At 39.9% G+C, this 17,649-nt stretch overlaps 2 protein-coding genes across 3 annotated transcripts; both read right to left on the bottom strand.

Moving 5' to 3' along the window:
- Window positions 1–2,558: 2,558 nt before the first annotated feature.
- On the bottom strand, window positions 2,559–4,796 carry bglap (bone gamma-carboxyglutamate (gla) protein). Its single transcript, XM_072368544.1, has 4 exons — window positions 4,634–4,796; window positions 4,375–4,422; window positions 3,051–3,135; window positions 2,559–2,877 (listed from the first exon to the last, which is right to left on the bottom strand). The coding sequence occupies exons 1-4, from the start codon at window positions 4,689–4,691 to the stop codon at window positions 2,775–2,777; spliced, it is 294 nt and encodes a 97-aa protein (XP_072224645.1). The 5' UTR covers window positions 4,692–4,796; the 3' UTR covers window positions 2,559–2,774.
- A 2,374-nt stretch (window positions 4,797–7,170) lies between these two features.
- mgp (matrix Gla protein) lies at window positions 7,171–9,840 on the bottom strand. Of its 2 annotated transcripts, XM_072369330.1 has the most exons (5): window positions 9,738–9,840; window positions 8,347–8,433; window positions 8,190–8,219; window positions 7,890–7,995; window positions 7,171–7,655 (listed from the first exon to the last, which is right to left on the bottom strand). In XM_072369330.1, the coding sequence occupies exons 2-5, from the start codon at window positions 8,405–8,407 to the stop codon at window positions 7,490–7,492; spliced, it is 363 nt and encodes a 120-aa protein (XP_072225431.1). In that variant the 5' UTR covers window positions 8,408–8,433; window positions 9,738–9,840; the 3' UTR covers window positions 7,171–7,489. The 2 variants fall into 2 exon arrangements, with proteins under 2 accessions (XP_072225431.1, XP_072225430.1); XM_072369329.1 differs by lacking the exon at window positions 9,738–9,840 and having other exon boundaries at window positions 8,347–8,910.
- Window positions 9,841–17,649: the final 7,809 nt, after the last annotated feature.

Raw genomic sequence — 17,649 nt, 5'->3', positions numbered from 1 at the left:
CACCAGACTTAGAAAATACAAAGGAGCAGTTCAAAAATAATGATAAATCAGACTTTTTGCTTTCTAGCTGGGTGTTTAAGAGGAGGATCAAATGTACTATCTGATAAATAGAGCAAACGTACATTTTGGTGACATATTTCATGCTGGGAATCTTACCAGTTTCCCTTTTGCACTACCATTTAGTCTTTTAGCACAGATAAAGACAACCAAAAATGTGACTTAAATGTTGGCCGACAAAGAAGCTTTGTGTCGGAAACTACGTGATAGACTTGTTGGACTAGATTCTCAAGATCAGGGTCAAGAATGCACAACAGTAAGACTTCCATGAAATTCTGATCTAGATTTAGATCTACTGACAAAAATAAAGGATAGTGTTAAGTAAACAAAAGCATGTACGATGTTGTGCAAAAACAACTCAAAAACATTAATTAACTTAAAATTCAGAGTTTTTTGGTAATTTCTTTAAGTAATGTTCAGGAATACTTCTCTGGGCTCCTTGAAGGACATCCCAAAGCTCTTCTTTGGATGTTGGCTGCCTTTTGTTCCGTTCTCTGTCACACACACTGCTTCAATAATGTTGAGGTCCGGGCTCTGGGGAGGACTACGTGCTTTTTCTAATCATTCATACACACATTCATACCCCCAATGATACACTGGGGGGGCAACGTGGGGTTCAGTGTCTTGCCCAAGGACGCTTTGACATGTAGCCTGGGGAAGCCAGAGTCGAACCACCGACTTTCCGATTGGTGGGTGACTGCTCTTCCTCCTGAGCTACAGCCGCCCGCAATTTCTAATGACACTGTGTATCATTAGAAACATCAGTTCGTACATCACTGTCAGATTATTATTTCTACCTCCATTAAAGTAAACTGCTGCTGTCCTTTGCATGTTAAAACCACATTGAAAGCACATAGTTATGTGTATCTTAAGACGTACTGTACGTATGAGTGGGTGAATGTAGCATGTAGTGTTACAAGCACTTTGAGTGGTCAGTTAGACTAGAAAAGCGCTATACAATCCATTTACCATCAGACCTGTTGCCACTGATTTTCAGCCAACTTCTTATGTCATCATACCTCAGTCTTTTCTCCCTGTTTCCCTCTCAATAATGGCTTCTTGACAGGCACCCTTCCATGGAGACCATTTCTGATGAGGCTTCAGTGAACAGTAGATGGATCAGCTGAAGGTCCAGATGCATCTCTCAGTGTATCAGGATTTGCTGGATTTTCTTAAGGACATGACTTACAGATACTGTTCATCTGCTGTAAGGAGTTTTTTTGGGCCTGCTACTTCTTCTTTTGCCCTCCATTTGTCCAGATCCTGGGCTGCATGGTGGTGTGGTGGTTAGTACTGATGCCTCACAACAAGAAGGCTCCTACTGCAAATATTGGCTGAGGCCTTTCAGTGTGAAGTTTGCTTGTTCTCCGCTTGTATGTGTGGGTTCTTCCCGGGTACTCCGGCTTCCTCCCACTGAAAAGAAAATCATGCCTGTTGCCTCCAGTAACCCTGAGTAGGATGAAGCAGATATAGAAATTGGATGGATTGTCCAGTTTCCTCTAAATTCTTTGAGGATGCACGGCACAGCATGTGGTGATGTGCCAAGTTATCATCTAATAGCTCTTTGTGAGCAAAAACACCATCTAATATGTGTTATACTGTGTTTCAAAGACAGATGAAGAAATAGGAACAAATGATATGTCTCTTATTTGGCTCAGCACTTTTGTTTAGTACCATCTAGAAGTTGATGCTTTGGTTTGATACTGACCTTAAGATTTATAGAAGTCAGTGGTCTGATAAGTGACTTTTCCATGTGCACATGAGATGAACATGCAGCCACCATGAGTTGAAAATGGGTTTAAGTGTGATAATACAGTAAAAAAGCTTTTATTTGAAGCAAATGCCACATGTCGCTCAGCCGTAAGGTGAATAACTTTAGTTGCACAGTTAAAAAATGGAGTTTAAATACAAGTCACTATCTTTAGCCACATCGTTTGAATGAAACCCTGAATAATTCAAGTGTTTACATACTGTGATTTTATTCATAAAGCATGGACATAAGGCAAGGTAGATGATTTTGCTTGTGGTGAAGAATAAACAGGTCTGCTAGTTATCTATAAAAGACAATGAAAAGTGTGGAAATTTGAGAATGAAAGCTACTCAATTCATTTCCATATTTGGGTATCGCTGTTTGAAAATGTGAACAGAACACTCCAGATCTGTGTTGCATGTATTTATAGTGCTTTTGAGCCCACATAGACTGGGCTTAGAAGTTTTCTTTTAGTCATTCACAAGGACCCATCAGTACTGAAATAAAAGGAGAACATTGGTATTCTCAAGGCCATGAAACGGGAAGACTTTAAAGCAGAAGGGGATGGTTAATTTACTGTATATGCCTTGTGTTCAATGTAGAGTCATAGTGCTGCCTTTTATTTCTAATTAAGACACAACAGAGACGTCTAGTGGTCAAAACCCATAAAAGCAATTTCATCATTGTTAGGATGTGGAGGTCTTTGATCTCATACGGCAGATGGGGGCTCATAAGAGAGATCAGACATCAGCAGAGTTTTATTCATCTTTATTTACTTTCATCACACTACTCTACAGGCTGAGAGAATTACATTTTTGCAAGTCTATGCAGGGAAAAATACTGTCATGTTCCACTCTCACAGAGCTGGCACAATGTTGCTCGGCAGCAAAGAAAAACTTCAGCTCTAAAGTGGCTCTGCAGATGAAAGGGGACAGTTTTGCTGAGCAGCCAGGTTGTGGTTTTGCTTCTAAAAGGGGATTGGTCCATAGTAGGCAGTGTAGGCGGCTATGATGCCGCTCGTGTCCATCATGTCCTCACAAGCCAAGTTGGCCTCACACACTTCTCTCAGGCTAGAACGGAGAGGAGACACAGATTTTTATTCATGATATGACTGTCTGGATGTGATCTTATCTAACCCGACACCTCTGACTCTGTCAGATAAGCATCAAACGTACATATGTTAAGTTGGGAGCATGTTTGCCTGCTGTTCTTTGTAGATGATGAGAAAATAGAATAGAAGTACCTCTCCAGCTGAGTCATGGATAAATCTCCAGCAGCTCTCTTCTGCCTCACCACAGTGGAAGCCTGCTCCCTCTCCACAAACAACCCTGTACGCAATGCACATCACACACAAGGCCGTGTTATTGTTATATCTTAGATTGATTTATCATCATCTGGACTGCAAAATAGCAAGTCTTGTCACTATCTCTGACTCTGACTATCACATAGAACACAATCATTGGACTATATTACTTAAGTGCCTTGAGATGACAATTGTTGTAATCTGGCGCTATATAAATAAAATTGAATTGAATTGAATTGAATCTCCTTAAACTGGAAATCCAAACACCATCCGACCATCAACCAGATCCATTTTGGTAAAACTTGATTAATCTTCATCCGTAATCTACCCAACACGGTTGCGTAATTTCCAACACATACTTATATTCAAAATTATACACTGTTCCACCACAACTCACAAACCCTCTATTACGTTCTATATACGTTATTTTCCTTTAAACCGCAAAACCACATTTAGCCTCTTTTAGTCTTTTTACTTTCATGGCGGGAACTATTTCACAATTATATTATTCATTATTAAATGTATTCATTGATACATAATCACATACTTTATTTACAATTATTGAGGAGGACATAAATGAGGAGGATGCAGTGCAGATGTCATTTAATATGTTTATAACATATAAGCAGTATGTATCTGTACTACTCATACTAATCATTACATTGCTTAAAAATCCTCCATCAGCTGGGAAAAAGCTTATAAATATAAACTGTTTATGTTTGCAAACAGATACAAATTCATGCAAGAAATTCAACCTCGAAGCAGCAGAACAAAAGTCAAGAACAAATTTGCCCAAATTTTGCCAATAAGAAATGTGCGGTTGCAGATTTGAAGCAGTCAGTTCTAAAACAATGAATGTGCAAAAAAAACCTGACTTTTTTTCTTTCTTTTGAGGTACCTGTGCTTGACAAAGATATGCATTTTGTACAAATTTATACTTCCACCACATAACCTTTCTCTGCACTGCGAATTAATTTGCTTGACAGCTTTGTTACTGTAAAATGTAGATTTTTCTAAATCAATAATAGAGAAACTTATCAAATACATCCTTTTTCACTTTTCCTTTGATTTCGTTGACAGTACTTACGGGCTTTTATGTAGGTTAAAATGATCCTCCCGGACTAGACAATTAATTTTTTGACAAATAAAAGTCGATATTTCAAATAAAAAGTCGATATAACCGTATGTATTTAATGATTTGATGAGCTAGGACAGAATAATTGCACAATGATGGCTGAATAATAGTGAGAAATGTTTCTCATACCCTCCTGAGGTGGGTTGTCACCAGCAGGCTGAGGGTCGGTGTCAGCACCTGTTAAACACCAGGGGAGGAAAGTACAAAAAATTGTGAAATTGATACATTTTTCATATTTGAAATGTCATTATTTTCACTGTCATCATATTCAGTAAATCCCATTTGCCCATAGTTGTCAGGCTTTTAAAGTTTGTTAAAAAAAATTTGAAGATGAAGCATAATATCACACTCGGAGCCTTTCTGACGTTTCCTGCTGTATGGAGCTTACCTGAAGTCACACACATGACTGCCAGGGAGCACAGAACCAGGATGACCAAAGTCTTCATCTTTTCGCTTCTCTCTTCACCGTCTGAGCTTTTAGCCGATGAGTGTGACCCGAGACTTGAGCAGCTGTATCTCTCTCCTCTCTCCGTGCGTCAGTCCTTCCTATTCAGAAACATACTGAAACGCAAAGTCAGTTTATAGATGTGGCCCTCGTTGGAACATGGGTATGTGATTGGTTGGAGAATCGTGTATCACACACCCACACGGATGCAGATATACTCACCTCTGCCAACGATCATTTGGGTAAAAAATAAATGATTTTTATGTACGCATGCATAAAAGACAGCAAACACACATATGAACAGATTCAATGGCGATGGCAAAAGGTGAGTTTATTTTAGAGTATAGGTGATAAGGGAACATAAGAGGGCCACACATATCAATCACTGGAAAGATTTAGGTATTTTTTGTTGTTGTTGGGAAGTTGTTGTTTTAAAAAATGAAAGAAATAAAATGTAGAGAAAATACCAAATAAATAAAAACACCAAAAAAATAAGACACTGAATAATGTATTCGCTGCTGTCCAGCTCATGAAATCCTCAGAAAACACTGGCAGCTGGCACCCTGGAGAGACTTTTCCAGCACCCACAAACTCTTACATTTAGGTCACTAAGTGCATGTTGCAACCAGAGCCGTGTAATACTAACTGAGAGAGACAAACCACCGTCTCTTATGATGTGACACGATTTTAATCTGAGAGGTCTTTCTTTTATAGCAAACCGCAGCGACTTTCTACAAAAAGAAGGCAACATTTAGAAAAAAACATCTGTTTGTTTGAGGTGCTGCAGAAATTTGCAAAGATAGATTTTCTTTATGCCATAACAAGTGTGTGGTTGGCCAGTTGAGCTGAGGGAAGCTGCAACGGTAGACTGCTGCGTGATTAAAACACAACTTCACCCAATAAAAACGTCCCCTAATCTTTGGACGGTTTTAAAAGGTCAGTTTTTGCGTTTTTTACTTTTTTTTGTAAAGTTTGACATTGATGCTTTACTGAAAACCGTAGCTGCCAGCATGCTGTTATATTTTCCAAAGCCAGCTTCTTCAAGTAATTATATGAAACTATTTTTGATTATGTTTTTGGTTTTCATTCTTTGTTTTTACTGGACATTTAGATTCTGGACAGGTCCTGACAGTTCTACATATGGAGTATAATTTCACTGTCTGGGTCAGTGGTGCTGCCTTTCTCTCTTTTCAGAGGCAGACTTCAAGATTCAGCTTTAGGACAACTTTCATTGTCCACATTTGACCAAAAACAGACCAAAATGCGTCCAGCCTTCTTAGCTCTTTGGCATGCTGACATGGACTGTGTGCTGATTTCGACGGGAGCAACAAGGACACTCATGCACAGATGTGTACTTCATTGCACAAATTCCTCTTGAGATCTCAAGAAATCCAACTCTTCCCTCTAACAAGCCAGGGGTAGAAAACAAAAACACATTTAGCACAGTGCTGTACTTGTAGCTGCAGTCGATGAGCAGAAAATGTGTTTTATTCCCAAAAACATTCTATTTGCAACCAATAGCTTTTCTAAATGAACTGTTTTGTTTCTTATTACCTTAGAATGAGCCGTTTATACCAGTTTGTGCTGCAGGTTCTTCATAACAGAAAAATGGCCATTTTTAAGCCACCATGTTGCACTGTTTGGATCGCACATTTCAGAAATGGAGGATCATACTTTTTGCGCAACACCAGAACAGGCGAGGGCATGTGAATCGACCTCATCACAGAACCGAAACCATGAGGAGGTGAAGTGAATGTGGGATAGGCCACGCTTGAAATCAAGAATGAACCCTGGTGTGGCTTTTCTCAGATTGAAATCACGGATGAAGATCATATATCTTCGAAATGACGCCAAGATTGCTTGTTTTTTTTCAACCAGACAATTTAGCCTGTCAATAAACATGCATTTGTTGACTAGATAGTGGGTGGACGATATTTGAGTTGGCGGCTATCTCCAGCTTGACCACTAGGTATCAGTAATTATTGAACACTGTAACTTAAAGTAAAGTTCAGAGGTATTTCTGCTTTATGGTTCTGCTCTATTGCATTTCACAGAAATCTATTCTTCGTTATTAGTGTTGCTCATCAGATTAAGATTTAGTATTTGATAAACCTTGAAAACACAGAACAGCATAGGATTAAACCTTTAGTTTCTCAACTTTTATCTAAACCTCTCTACTGGTTTGAATGAAATTAACCTTTAGGTGTTAAGGATGAAGCATGACCCAAAATGTTGCATTAAAATAACTGGCATTAATCCTCTTATAAGCCCTCTATTGTGTTTTCAACTGCAGCTCTGAAGTATTATAAAGGTAAGTGAAGTAAGTCTTCTCAATCATCTACAACAGTAAAGTAGCAGCCGTAGTTTAAGCCTTTCAAACACATGCAGTTGTGAAATGGTCCATAACCCACAAAGGGGGAATTTTATTTCTTATTTTTTTCAATACAATGGAAATGATCACTGACAGCAGAGCATGCCTAGAAAAGTAGTGGGTAACATAAAAAAAAAGAGTCAGTGTATGGCGAGCAAAACCTTTCTTTCGAACATATCCTGTAAAACTTATAAATGGTGGGAAGGTGTAATAATGGTAGATGCAAGAAATCCTGCAATTACACGGGAGATGAACTGTAGATTTCCACATGAGTATAATGACTGGTTGTTGAGTCACACTGGATGCCTTGGTACGTTCTTCTAGGATTTCATCCCACAACCAAGAGTAACAACAAATAAAAACAGATCATATGAAAATGATGATATAGATGTAATTAAATGATTAAACGGATCATTTTGCGCTTCAGTTTAGAATCGACGAGTCCCAGCTGGTCTATGGGTTTGTTGGGGTGGTTTTCGGGCTCCGAAGTATTTTTGGAAGGCCTGCTGGTAGCCGTGGCGATAGGCATAGAAGCGGCAGGGAGAGTAGTCCTCACAGGTCTCTGCACGTCTCTCTGCTGGAGGCTTTCTGGTCCTGGTGGATGGATATAAGTTGCATTGTTTAATTAAAGCATTTTACCCTCTGCTGAAGGCTCTGTGCATGTTTCAAGCATGAAGTAAAGTTTTAATGGTCTTAATGGTCTTTTTCTTAATTATCTACTATGTTGTGTACATCTGGCGTGTGTGGTGTGTGTGTGAGTGTGTTTGTGCGTCTGGTTTTAAATCTGGTTGTGTGGTTCATGTGCATGCCCGTGGCTCTGCGTTTTACCTCATTAAGTTGTAGTTGTTGAAGTTGTTCCCTCTGGGCGGGTTGAATACGTTGCCTCTTCGCGGCGGGATGAATGAGTTGGCTCGATTTCGAGGCACAAACAAATCTGGAACCACAAAACATTCTTATTCTAACCCTGTCAGGCATGCCAACTGTGCAGCTGCTCTAGTTCAGGTGAAGTAATGGCTGGGGTGATGTTAGTCAAGGGTGAAGTGAGGATTACATGCGTTACATTGTATAACAGGCTGTGTTAGTAATGCATGCATGTTTTTCCAGAACTGAGATGCAATATTTAATCACCTTCAATGGATTCTGTGCTTTCATGGGACTCTATGGGAAAAAAAACATGATATTCGGTCAATCACATATGAAGAATATCTGTCTAAATGTGAAATATATCAGCCTTTAAATATGCGATAACTGATAGCAAAGTGAGGATGTCTGGGAGGATGTATACCATAGCAGACACAGAGAGAGATGGCAGCACAGAGTGCCAGAAACCGAAGAAGGCTAGTCATCTTGAGGCTTTTGATCCTCTGGAGTGCTGGAAGAGAGGAGAGAGGAGTCATGGCAGCACTGAAGTGAGAGTATGAAAATAAAAGTAGAGAAGTGGTAAAGGAGGGGAAAGAGATTGGCTCATATTTTGAATCTGCGGGTAAACAGAGGAGAACCTAAAACTAGGACAGATGGCTGAAAATGGCGATGCTTCTATATATGAACCTGTGGTTTTATGAATGAAGGCAAGCAGCAGACAAATAAACAACTAATGGATGCTATTCTATAAGCTATGTGACATATTGCCGCAGGATGTCTGCACGAAGCAAGCATGTACCAAAGACGTTATGTACTCCATTCAAACCTCAGTTTATCGGGATGAGCCATAAGAGAATAGCTGTGGCTGAGAAAAGCTGTTCGGCTGCCAACTAATTGAGTCCAAAATGACTTTTACTGAACAGACTGTAATTATAAGCTGAGGGTATTCTGCATAGCTCAGCACACACACACATACACACACACTCTGCACATGTCTGCATACAGTACCAACATGTGCTTATTCATGTGCTCTGTCACGTGAATAAGTGACCCAAGTGAGCAAGAGATGTGACACCTGTACAAACAGTAACACCAGATGTGTTGGACACCCAAAGCGTGAGCGCACACACCCAAATACACACAGATGTTGTACTTGCATGTCTGCACGGCAGAGAGGCTTTCATCCCCGTCGTCTGTTTGTGGGATTTGGATGGAATTCTGTTTCGGCAGCCGTCCTCTGTGCCATCAATAGCAGCTTTCATTATACACGAGCACACACAGACACATAAAACTCTCTAAGACTGGCTCACACATGTACACACGCGCTCACAACATCAACCCCTAAGACATATTTTGGCGTCAGCCATACTTAGGTGTACAGTGGAGTGAGCCTGGAGCCTGGAGAGTTCAAAGAGCAGCTTCCAAAGGTTTGCAAGGACAGCCAGACGAATGAGTGTATCAGGTGCTGACAACAGTGTCTACAGCTTTTTATGCCTGTCTGAGTCTTAGCAGGGGTTCTAACCGACTTCTCCACAGACAGAATGTGTCCACCTCATTGGAAAAAAGCTCCTGAAATTAAGTTAGTCGTTAAAGGAGCCACACTGGCACTACATATTAAGTTCAGTTTCCACAAAAAGAGGCCTACTTTACTACTTGCATGTTCCAACAATGATTAAAAATGTGCTGCAAAAAATTAACATCTTCATAATATTTTCAATTTACCTTGCAATGATTGTCTTTTTAAAAGTGCGGAGAAAAAAAAGTTTTCACTTGAAGCAGCTAGATTTAAGAGTCGATTTGCTATAATGTACTTACCTTGAAAGATTATTATAGCGTGAGAAGATTTGGAAATATCTCTGAGTATTTTCTCCCGGGGAGTATTTCCTAATTCTTCACAGCAAAGCTTTTATACACATCCTAGCCCCCCCCACCCCTTCATCTTCTACCTACTGACTCCCCACCTCCCTTTAGACTTTTCTCCTCCCTTCTCATGCTATCAGCCCTCTTTTCTGCCATTTAATCAGACCGGGGTATTAGCTCACTCTCTCCCCGACTCCCACGCCCTTTCCGAACAGCACAGGACTGTGGGAGTGGGGAAAAAGGCCAAGAGAAACAGAGAAAAACAAGCTGGGGATAAACACCGACAGAGACAAGGGTCAGAGAAGGCTGGCACAGAGATGCCTAACCTGCCTTATAGCAGGTACATGGCAATATTCATCGCTATTTGCCAGCATTGTTGCATGATTTGAGAAGAATATCCTCCATATGGACACAAGATGGACTGGCTCTAGTGTTTGGCCCAAATATGGCTCTGAGACAATGGAAAGGACATTTTATTGAGTTGGGTAGGTGTTAAGGGCAAAACAGTGTTTTAAACCTACTGGCTTGTAAATACACATTTAAGAAATGATTCATAGTTGCCGATACAGATTTTTACTTACCAACTATTGTCCCTCTTTACAACCTTTTGATAGGTAAAGGAGAAATAAGCTAAGGAAACATTATTCTTTGCATGTTTGCCATTTCCTTCAGGCAATAAGAATTAAATTCAATGTTTTTTTTACACAAACGGTTGGGGGACACTATGGTGAAGCTATAATTATTTGAAAAAGTGATGTCAATATGCAAGCTTTCTTTTAGCATTACATACGTAAACCAAGTTTTAGAGATGGTTTTAACTTTTAAAAAGATACAGCATTGTTACTCAAAATTGTGCTCTGCCAAATCGTAGCCATAAATCAAGGATGTGGTACGGAAAGTAAGTGGTAGAAGTAAAAGTGCAAAATAAGCACCATTTAGAGCTGTTAGAGGTGTTAGGATGAGAGGTTTATTCTGGAGAGTTGAGTCTTCATGAGTTTCTTGCAGATATAGATTTCGAAGCTAGTTCCACCATCTTGGAACCAGATATGAGAACGGTGTGGGCTGTTTGTGTGTAGAGATGGTAGAATCACTCTTCCTGAAGTTCAGTGGTCAAGAATGAACATAAGCTTATACACAAGTTTAGATTGGTGGTTGCAGACTCTGAAGCCACTTGGTAGGTAAGTATTAGTGACTTGAAGTTGATTTGAGTGGCCATCTGTAATTCAGTGAATAATGGAGCCATTAATGTGCCATTTTTGGTTGATTGGACATCAGATATGCCAGTGGACCACCTGTTGGGGTTTTACTGTGGTTGCTGGCTAATCTTCTAGAAGAGTGTTGTAATAGTAATGTCTTCAACATTGTAGAGATTTGACTAGCGATTTGAGTGAATGACATGATCTAAGGAAATGAGTTGCTTCTTCCTTCATACTGCAGGAAGGTGGGGTTGGACCATCCAACTCCTCTCATATGTGTTTATTCAAAAGCATTGCTCACTGACCCCTAACCCTGCCCCTTAACCTAAACCCTGACCAGTTAAACTGGATGTGGGCAGAGCTGGATTTGAGGAGAGTTAGATGTCGACAAAGTTGGATAATTTGTCAGCGGCTAACAGTCAGGCACACTTGAAGGAAGTGATGTATGTATGTTAAGAGGAGGGACCTAGGAAAGTATAGGGGCACCCCTGTAGAGAGGCCATAAGATGTGAACACTTGTTGTTGCCATAATACACTGAAGGAATGCCAACAAAGGTACAAATTAAACCAAGAGTTATGCTTTGCCTGAGATAACCATGCCACAACATGGATGGTAGAATGTCGTGGTGTGCCATCTCAAAAAACTGATGGTAAAAGTAACAAAATATAAACTGATATGGAGTGGCAGCTTCTGTCACAGGAGCTAAAGTTACATTTATCTGAGGGTCTATCCCACAACACTGTATATCAACAGGATGTTCATAGACACTAATGATAAAATAGCAGTCCTTGTGGTCTCAAATAATTTTGTTTCTTTGTAACTGAACAGTGATTGTTTTATTGGCCCATCCTAATCTTATAGACTTTGTTTCTCAAGTCCAATTAACCATCCATCCATTCATTTATTTTCTGCTACTTATCTTGGTCCAGGTTGCGGGGGGAACAGTCTGAGCAGAGATCCCTCTCCCGAGCCACCTCCTGCAGCACTCGTTTTAAAGGGAGATTTAATCTCTCCAGCGGTTCCTGTCCGAAACACCTCAGCAGGGTGGCGTCCGGAAGGCAGCCTGACCAGATGCCCGACTCAACTCAACTGACTCCTTTTGATGCGGGGAAACAGAGACTCTACTTCAAGCCCTTCCTGGATGACGAACCTTATCCCGAAGGTTGAGACCAGCAAAAATTCCAATCAGCCTAACTCTGTAATTTAATTTAATTGTAAGTTATTGTTGATGCCATTATTCTACATACATTCAGTTCTCTCACATTTTAAGGAGGCAACAGGGCCTGAATTGGTGTTTAGTGTTGCATTTAGAGGAACACATAATTTCTGAAGCTCTCAAAACAAAGTTTACTATTCATGCACATGCTACACCTCCTCCAGGAAGACTTCAGAACACCCACGTTAAAGTCATAGAACAACGTCCCTATAGTGCATATTTGAGAGTTATGTAATACCACATTAGATTTGCCTCAGTTGGAGCACTATGTGAATAGCTAAGTCTGAGCAGACTCTTGCCAACATTAAACATACCAGAATAGGGGACAAGCCAGGAGTTGGGACTCAGACAGACAGATAAACATTAAGACAGGCATAAAAATGGAGCTAAACCTCAGTAGCAGATTAGAGTGGGGGAACGAGGGATTCAAAAGGGGAACAGAAGAAAAAGCAGTCAGATGTGCGGAGCGAAATGACATGACTGGATGCTTTCAGCATCGTGGCTATAGACATGCTCAGTGATGTGGTCATATTCGGCTGTTAACTGTGCAACCATTGAGCAGCAGTTTTATCTCTACAGCATATATTAAATGTCCACTTTTCCACATGTGGATATCAACAGAATGTGGGTAACCAAAAAATTAATGAGAGACATTGATGTTTAGATGTTAGATTTTTGCAGATGGGAGTTAAGAATTCTTTCATTTTGTTGCTAATGGTTAAGGTCAGTGGGTAGCAAAAGGCAAACTTAGGAAAAAAAGGTGATTGCAAGAAAAATGATCGTACACTGGTCTTTTTTTTCACTATTGTTCTCCTAATGTTCTTGAGATGTGCACAAATACAGTCCTATTGTGGCATTCTTATCGTGTACTTCCTCCTCTCTGTACTTTTCTATTGAGGCTGTATTTTAGCTTTCTCTCGTTGCGTCTTAGGCGGCTAAATTCTTGTTTAAACCAGTCACCTCTTCAGTCAACTGTGTCAGATGGAGATAAAAGATACATGAGAAACAGAGGGAAGGTGAAAACAGAATGAGAGCGAGCCAACAGGGCTGTGTCTGAAGCTTATGACTGATGATGCTCACCTGGACAGTACATCTGCTTGTACCGGGAATTGGAGCTATCAAATGTTATTTCAAGGAAATTAGGTAGGCTCGAATCACACACTCAATAGGACTTTGGAGAGGAGAAAATTACTCAGTCAGACTCTGAGTAAGAACATATGATAATATGAGACAAGTTTGTACACAGAGTGTAGGAAATGGGTGGGAGAAGGCGTAAGAAAGGAAAGAATGAGCATTTGGCCAAAGAAAATGAAGGAATGAGCATGTACTTCATTATGAGGCCATGACCACAAATTTGCAAAGTATCCAAATAATGTCTGCAAAAACAAATTTTCGAAACCGTTTGGGCAGGTTTCTATTTCCCTCAGTGGGTTAGCAGGTGGACCTAAGGCTGCTCTGCGGCTCAGCCTGTCAAATTGGACAGAGCATAAACACTAATTCAACAACACCTCTCAGGTTTAAAAAAAAACCCCAAAAAAACGGCCACAGAGAGTTCTTTAATGATAACGTTTTTCCTATTTCTATGCCTGATGTTATTAATAGTTGTGGCTGTGATTCACTTTCTACACTCTATGTGAACACAGTGGACACATTGAGGAGTGTGTGACTCAGACAGAGTCCATGAAAACATCATATGATGTAAACATGCTCCTGAGCCCTGTCCTTGACATGGTAGGTAATCCGGCCAGGCTGGATGCAGCACAGACATTACTCAGGGCCCTGCGTCTCAGATGGTTCTATTGCCCTGTGGTTGTGAATTTTGTCATATGAACGTCAACAAAACTTCATAGATTTATGGAAGTTGCAGAACACTGTAGGGCCCACAGAACTTCAAGTCGGAATTTCATGTCTGATATATTTTGAAACCTAAAATATTGAATTTGGCTTGTACAGAATACATACCTAATGATTCATTTACTTATGAGGATGGACAGTGATCCAATCAGATCAGATTTGTGGCTTCTTTTTCAGGCATCAAATGAACATATTTACAAAACCAAAGCACTCATACAGAACAGTTTGAAAAGTTTCCCCATCATCTTTTCCAACAATCAGGCAAAAATCCATCAACAAAACATTTTCTAGGTGGCGCAGACTGGAAATTTGGTTTAGGAATTTGGCACTGCAGCCATCAGAAAGAGAGGGGGAATCCAAAAGCTTAATGCACTGTGCACACTGTAATGTTTGAAAGTTAGAGAACCCTTTTCGTTATTTCTGCATGAACATGGTTAAACATCTTCAGATTTCCACACAACCCGTAAAAGAAGAGAAGAAACCAGTCAAAAGAAATACTTGATATACATGATCACTTTTTTATGGTGAGGAAAACTATCCTCCATTACATATCTGTATGTTGCTAAAGTATGCGAGTCCTCGCTTTCAACATTTGCAATAATTACCCTTATGTGGCAAAAACTGTTGATCAGTCCAGCACATAATTTTGAAGGAATTTCTGCCCATTCTTTGTACAGAACAGCCATTACTGTTGGAGTTTCCTCACAAAAACCACTTCTGTCAGGTGTTTCCACAACATTTCTGTACCTTTGACCCTTAAACATACTGGTAACCTTACCTCACCAGCAACACACCAAGTCCTTTGTTTTTGAAAGAATAGGTGTGTCTAAATATTTGACCTGTGCTGTAGGATTTTGAATTATTTTCCTTAATAAAAACAAAAAAAAAAGATATATTTGTCGATTTTTTTATATTGAATTTAAATGTATATTCATGACGCGTGAAAACATGAGAAAGTTTAAGGTAATATTCAATCGAACAGGTTTCCTACTTGAAAAAAGTAGGGAACAAGAATTCTTAAAGAACTAAAACAAAGAATTTCACTCCAGAATGTGTAATGATCATGTGGTTGCACAGCCCAAAGCGTAGGAATGTCACCAAGAGTCAAGATCTGTGAGTAAATAATAACATTTTTCTGCTCCAAAATGAATGCATACCAGGTATGTCTTTCAAATTCCTTCCATGCCTATAATTTGCATTACATCAAAACTGTCACAAAAGTGATTTGGCAGAACTATAATATGTTGAAAAACCCTTGTAAGGAGATGAGAGGAGGAAGGTGGGGTTCAACTGAGCCTGTCATTTCATACAATGAAGTTTAAGCCTCATTTCCACTAAAAAACTATAATTTTGTGCAAATATTTACTTCCATCATGGATGTTCAGTAAATGAGGAGCAGGACCAAGCAGCTGGTTCGAAACTATGCGATCATCAAAGATGGACCAGGTCTGATACTTAGGCTTTGTTTTTTAAAGAAAAGTAAGACCCTCAGCACATAAACATATTTTAAACATTTGGCATACGAAATACAGCCACTAGCCACTTTAAAGCTCGCCGATGGCACTGAGATGGATACTCTTATGAAGGCTCTACAGGTTTCTGGCAAAAGTAAACTCTATTTCCTTTGCAAAGAGTCCGGCCCTTTTGCAAAGAGTCCAAAGCCTCCTTTGTTTTCAGTCTTTACGTTTAGCTAAACTAATCTAAACCAACCAGCAGCTCACGCCAGCTGGCCTTACAGTAAAAACACAAGAGCTGTGCAAATCCTCTTGTCTAACTTTTGTCAGAAGAGCAAATAATATCCAGTTGCACCTTCAATCCAATAGTCAACCTTATTTTCATTTACTCCTTTAGAATAACACTGTAATTAATTGCAATTACATTTCTAAAACAGTTTCCACAGTTTTAGAAATGCAGTTCCTGCCGTCACGTTTGGAAATACAGTATATTTGAATTGCTAATTGCTTTGGCTGAGTTAATGTTCAGTGGCGGCTTTCAGATCTCGAACCTCACTCATAATATTTAAACACTCACTCGATGCACATTATCAGTTCTCCTCATACACTGCAAAGGCTGTGTTTTGCTTGCTGTAAAAAGGACATCCTGTTTATTTAACACTTCTTATTCTTAGCAACAAATCTTCTAGCTATCAAGCTGCGTGGTGCTGGGGATAAGAGAGAAAGCTTAGTGAGTGCTTTTAAATGACTTGTGGTGTCTCACCCCTTTCCCTCCAGCTCTTGTAATCCCACTTTTGCAACCAACCTGCTATTACAGAGAGTTTACATACTACTACAATTAGGAAAATCGCTTGCCTCGATACAAGAGCATGGCATCAGGTTGAGTCTTGCATAATTTTAGGTTTAATATCCAGGGAAACCAGGTTTCACAACATTGTTCTGCATTTACCTGTGGCATTAACATAAACTTCCGTGCCTAATTTGACTTTTGTGTCCTGGAATCATCTGTGTCTAAAAGCAGAAATCTTGACATAATCTTGAAATGACCAGGATTTGATTGAGGAGGTAGTTATCTTTTACATGCTATTATATTTTAAACCCAGATTTGACAAATGGAGTCAAAAAAGGGAGATTTGCTTTCCTGCTTGGGAGCATTCGAGGCCAAATGCAGATGTGTGCGTGAGTGTGTGTTACTGTTTTTGTTACTCAAAGCTATCTGCTTCTATTTCTCATAAGGGCTCTACCCAAATTTTCGTTTTATGTGCTGTTTACTTTAGTCCCCCCATCCCAGACCACTGCTTTTCAGGTGCCAAACATAACAAACAGACCTGCAGGGCATGCAACCAGCACACATTTAACCTGTGAGGAATTTCACTCGCACTCCTACATAAATCCACAGAATCAGATAGCATTTACAAACAGACAACACAAACAAGAGATCACAGAGAGTGGCTCTGTTTATGAAAGGCTGACATGTGCAGAAATAATATGAATGTACGGGATGAAAAAGCTCAGCCTTGCTCAGGCTGCCATTGAGGAATTTCCTGAATCATGATCTGACAATGGTTGTTATGCATAACCACAAACACACAAACTGAAACAATCTGCTCAGCATCTGTAAATCAGAGTCAGATATGCAACTTCTCTTGATTCTGCTGTTTGTCAACCTCAGCAGCTTATTATACTCCCTTTCTTAATTATCTTCCACTCTCTGCCCCCCTCCCCCACCCCTTCCTCCATTCTCAAAAACAAAACAGTCTTCATTCTTCATTGCTGGTCTGCATCCTTTCCTCTTGGCCATGTATTCCCGCTAATTAGCCAAAACCAGAGTCCGAGTATTGGACTCTGTTACCTCTTTTTGGGATTCTAAACTTAAACTTTACTGCTTCACTTCAAGCTTCCCACAACCTAAAAAAAACCATGTAAATGTCAATGTCATTCAAATATTAGTGTCAACAATATGGATATGCGTATCAGAGAATTCAAAAATGGGTGTCAAATGTCAGGTTTTCAGGCACATTTCTCCCTAACTCTCTGCTGTTTTCTCTCTCTTTGTGGTTGTCACAAACAGCAAGTGTAATGATATGTATACACAAGCACAGCAGACCAAGCACTGAACCAACGAAAATCGCCTCCAACAAGCTAG

The sequence above is a fragment of the Leuresthes tenuis genome, unplaced genomic scaffold (assembly GCF_036924035.1).
Source record: "Leuresthes tenuis unplaced genomic scaffold, fLeuTen1.0.hap1 SCAF_17, whole genome shotgun sequence".
NCBI lineage: Eukaryota > Metazoa > Chordata > Actinopteri > Atheriniformes > Atherinopsidae > Leuresthes > Leuresthes tenuis.
Note: the sequence above shows the minus strand (reverse complement) of the source record. Positions and strands in the feature narration are given on the sequence as shown.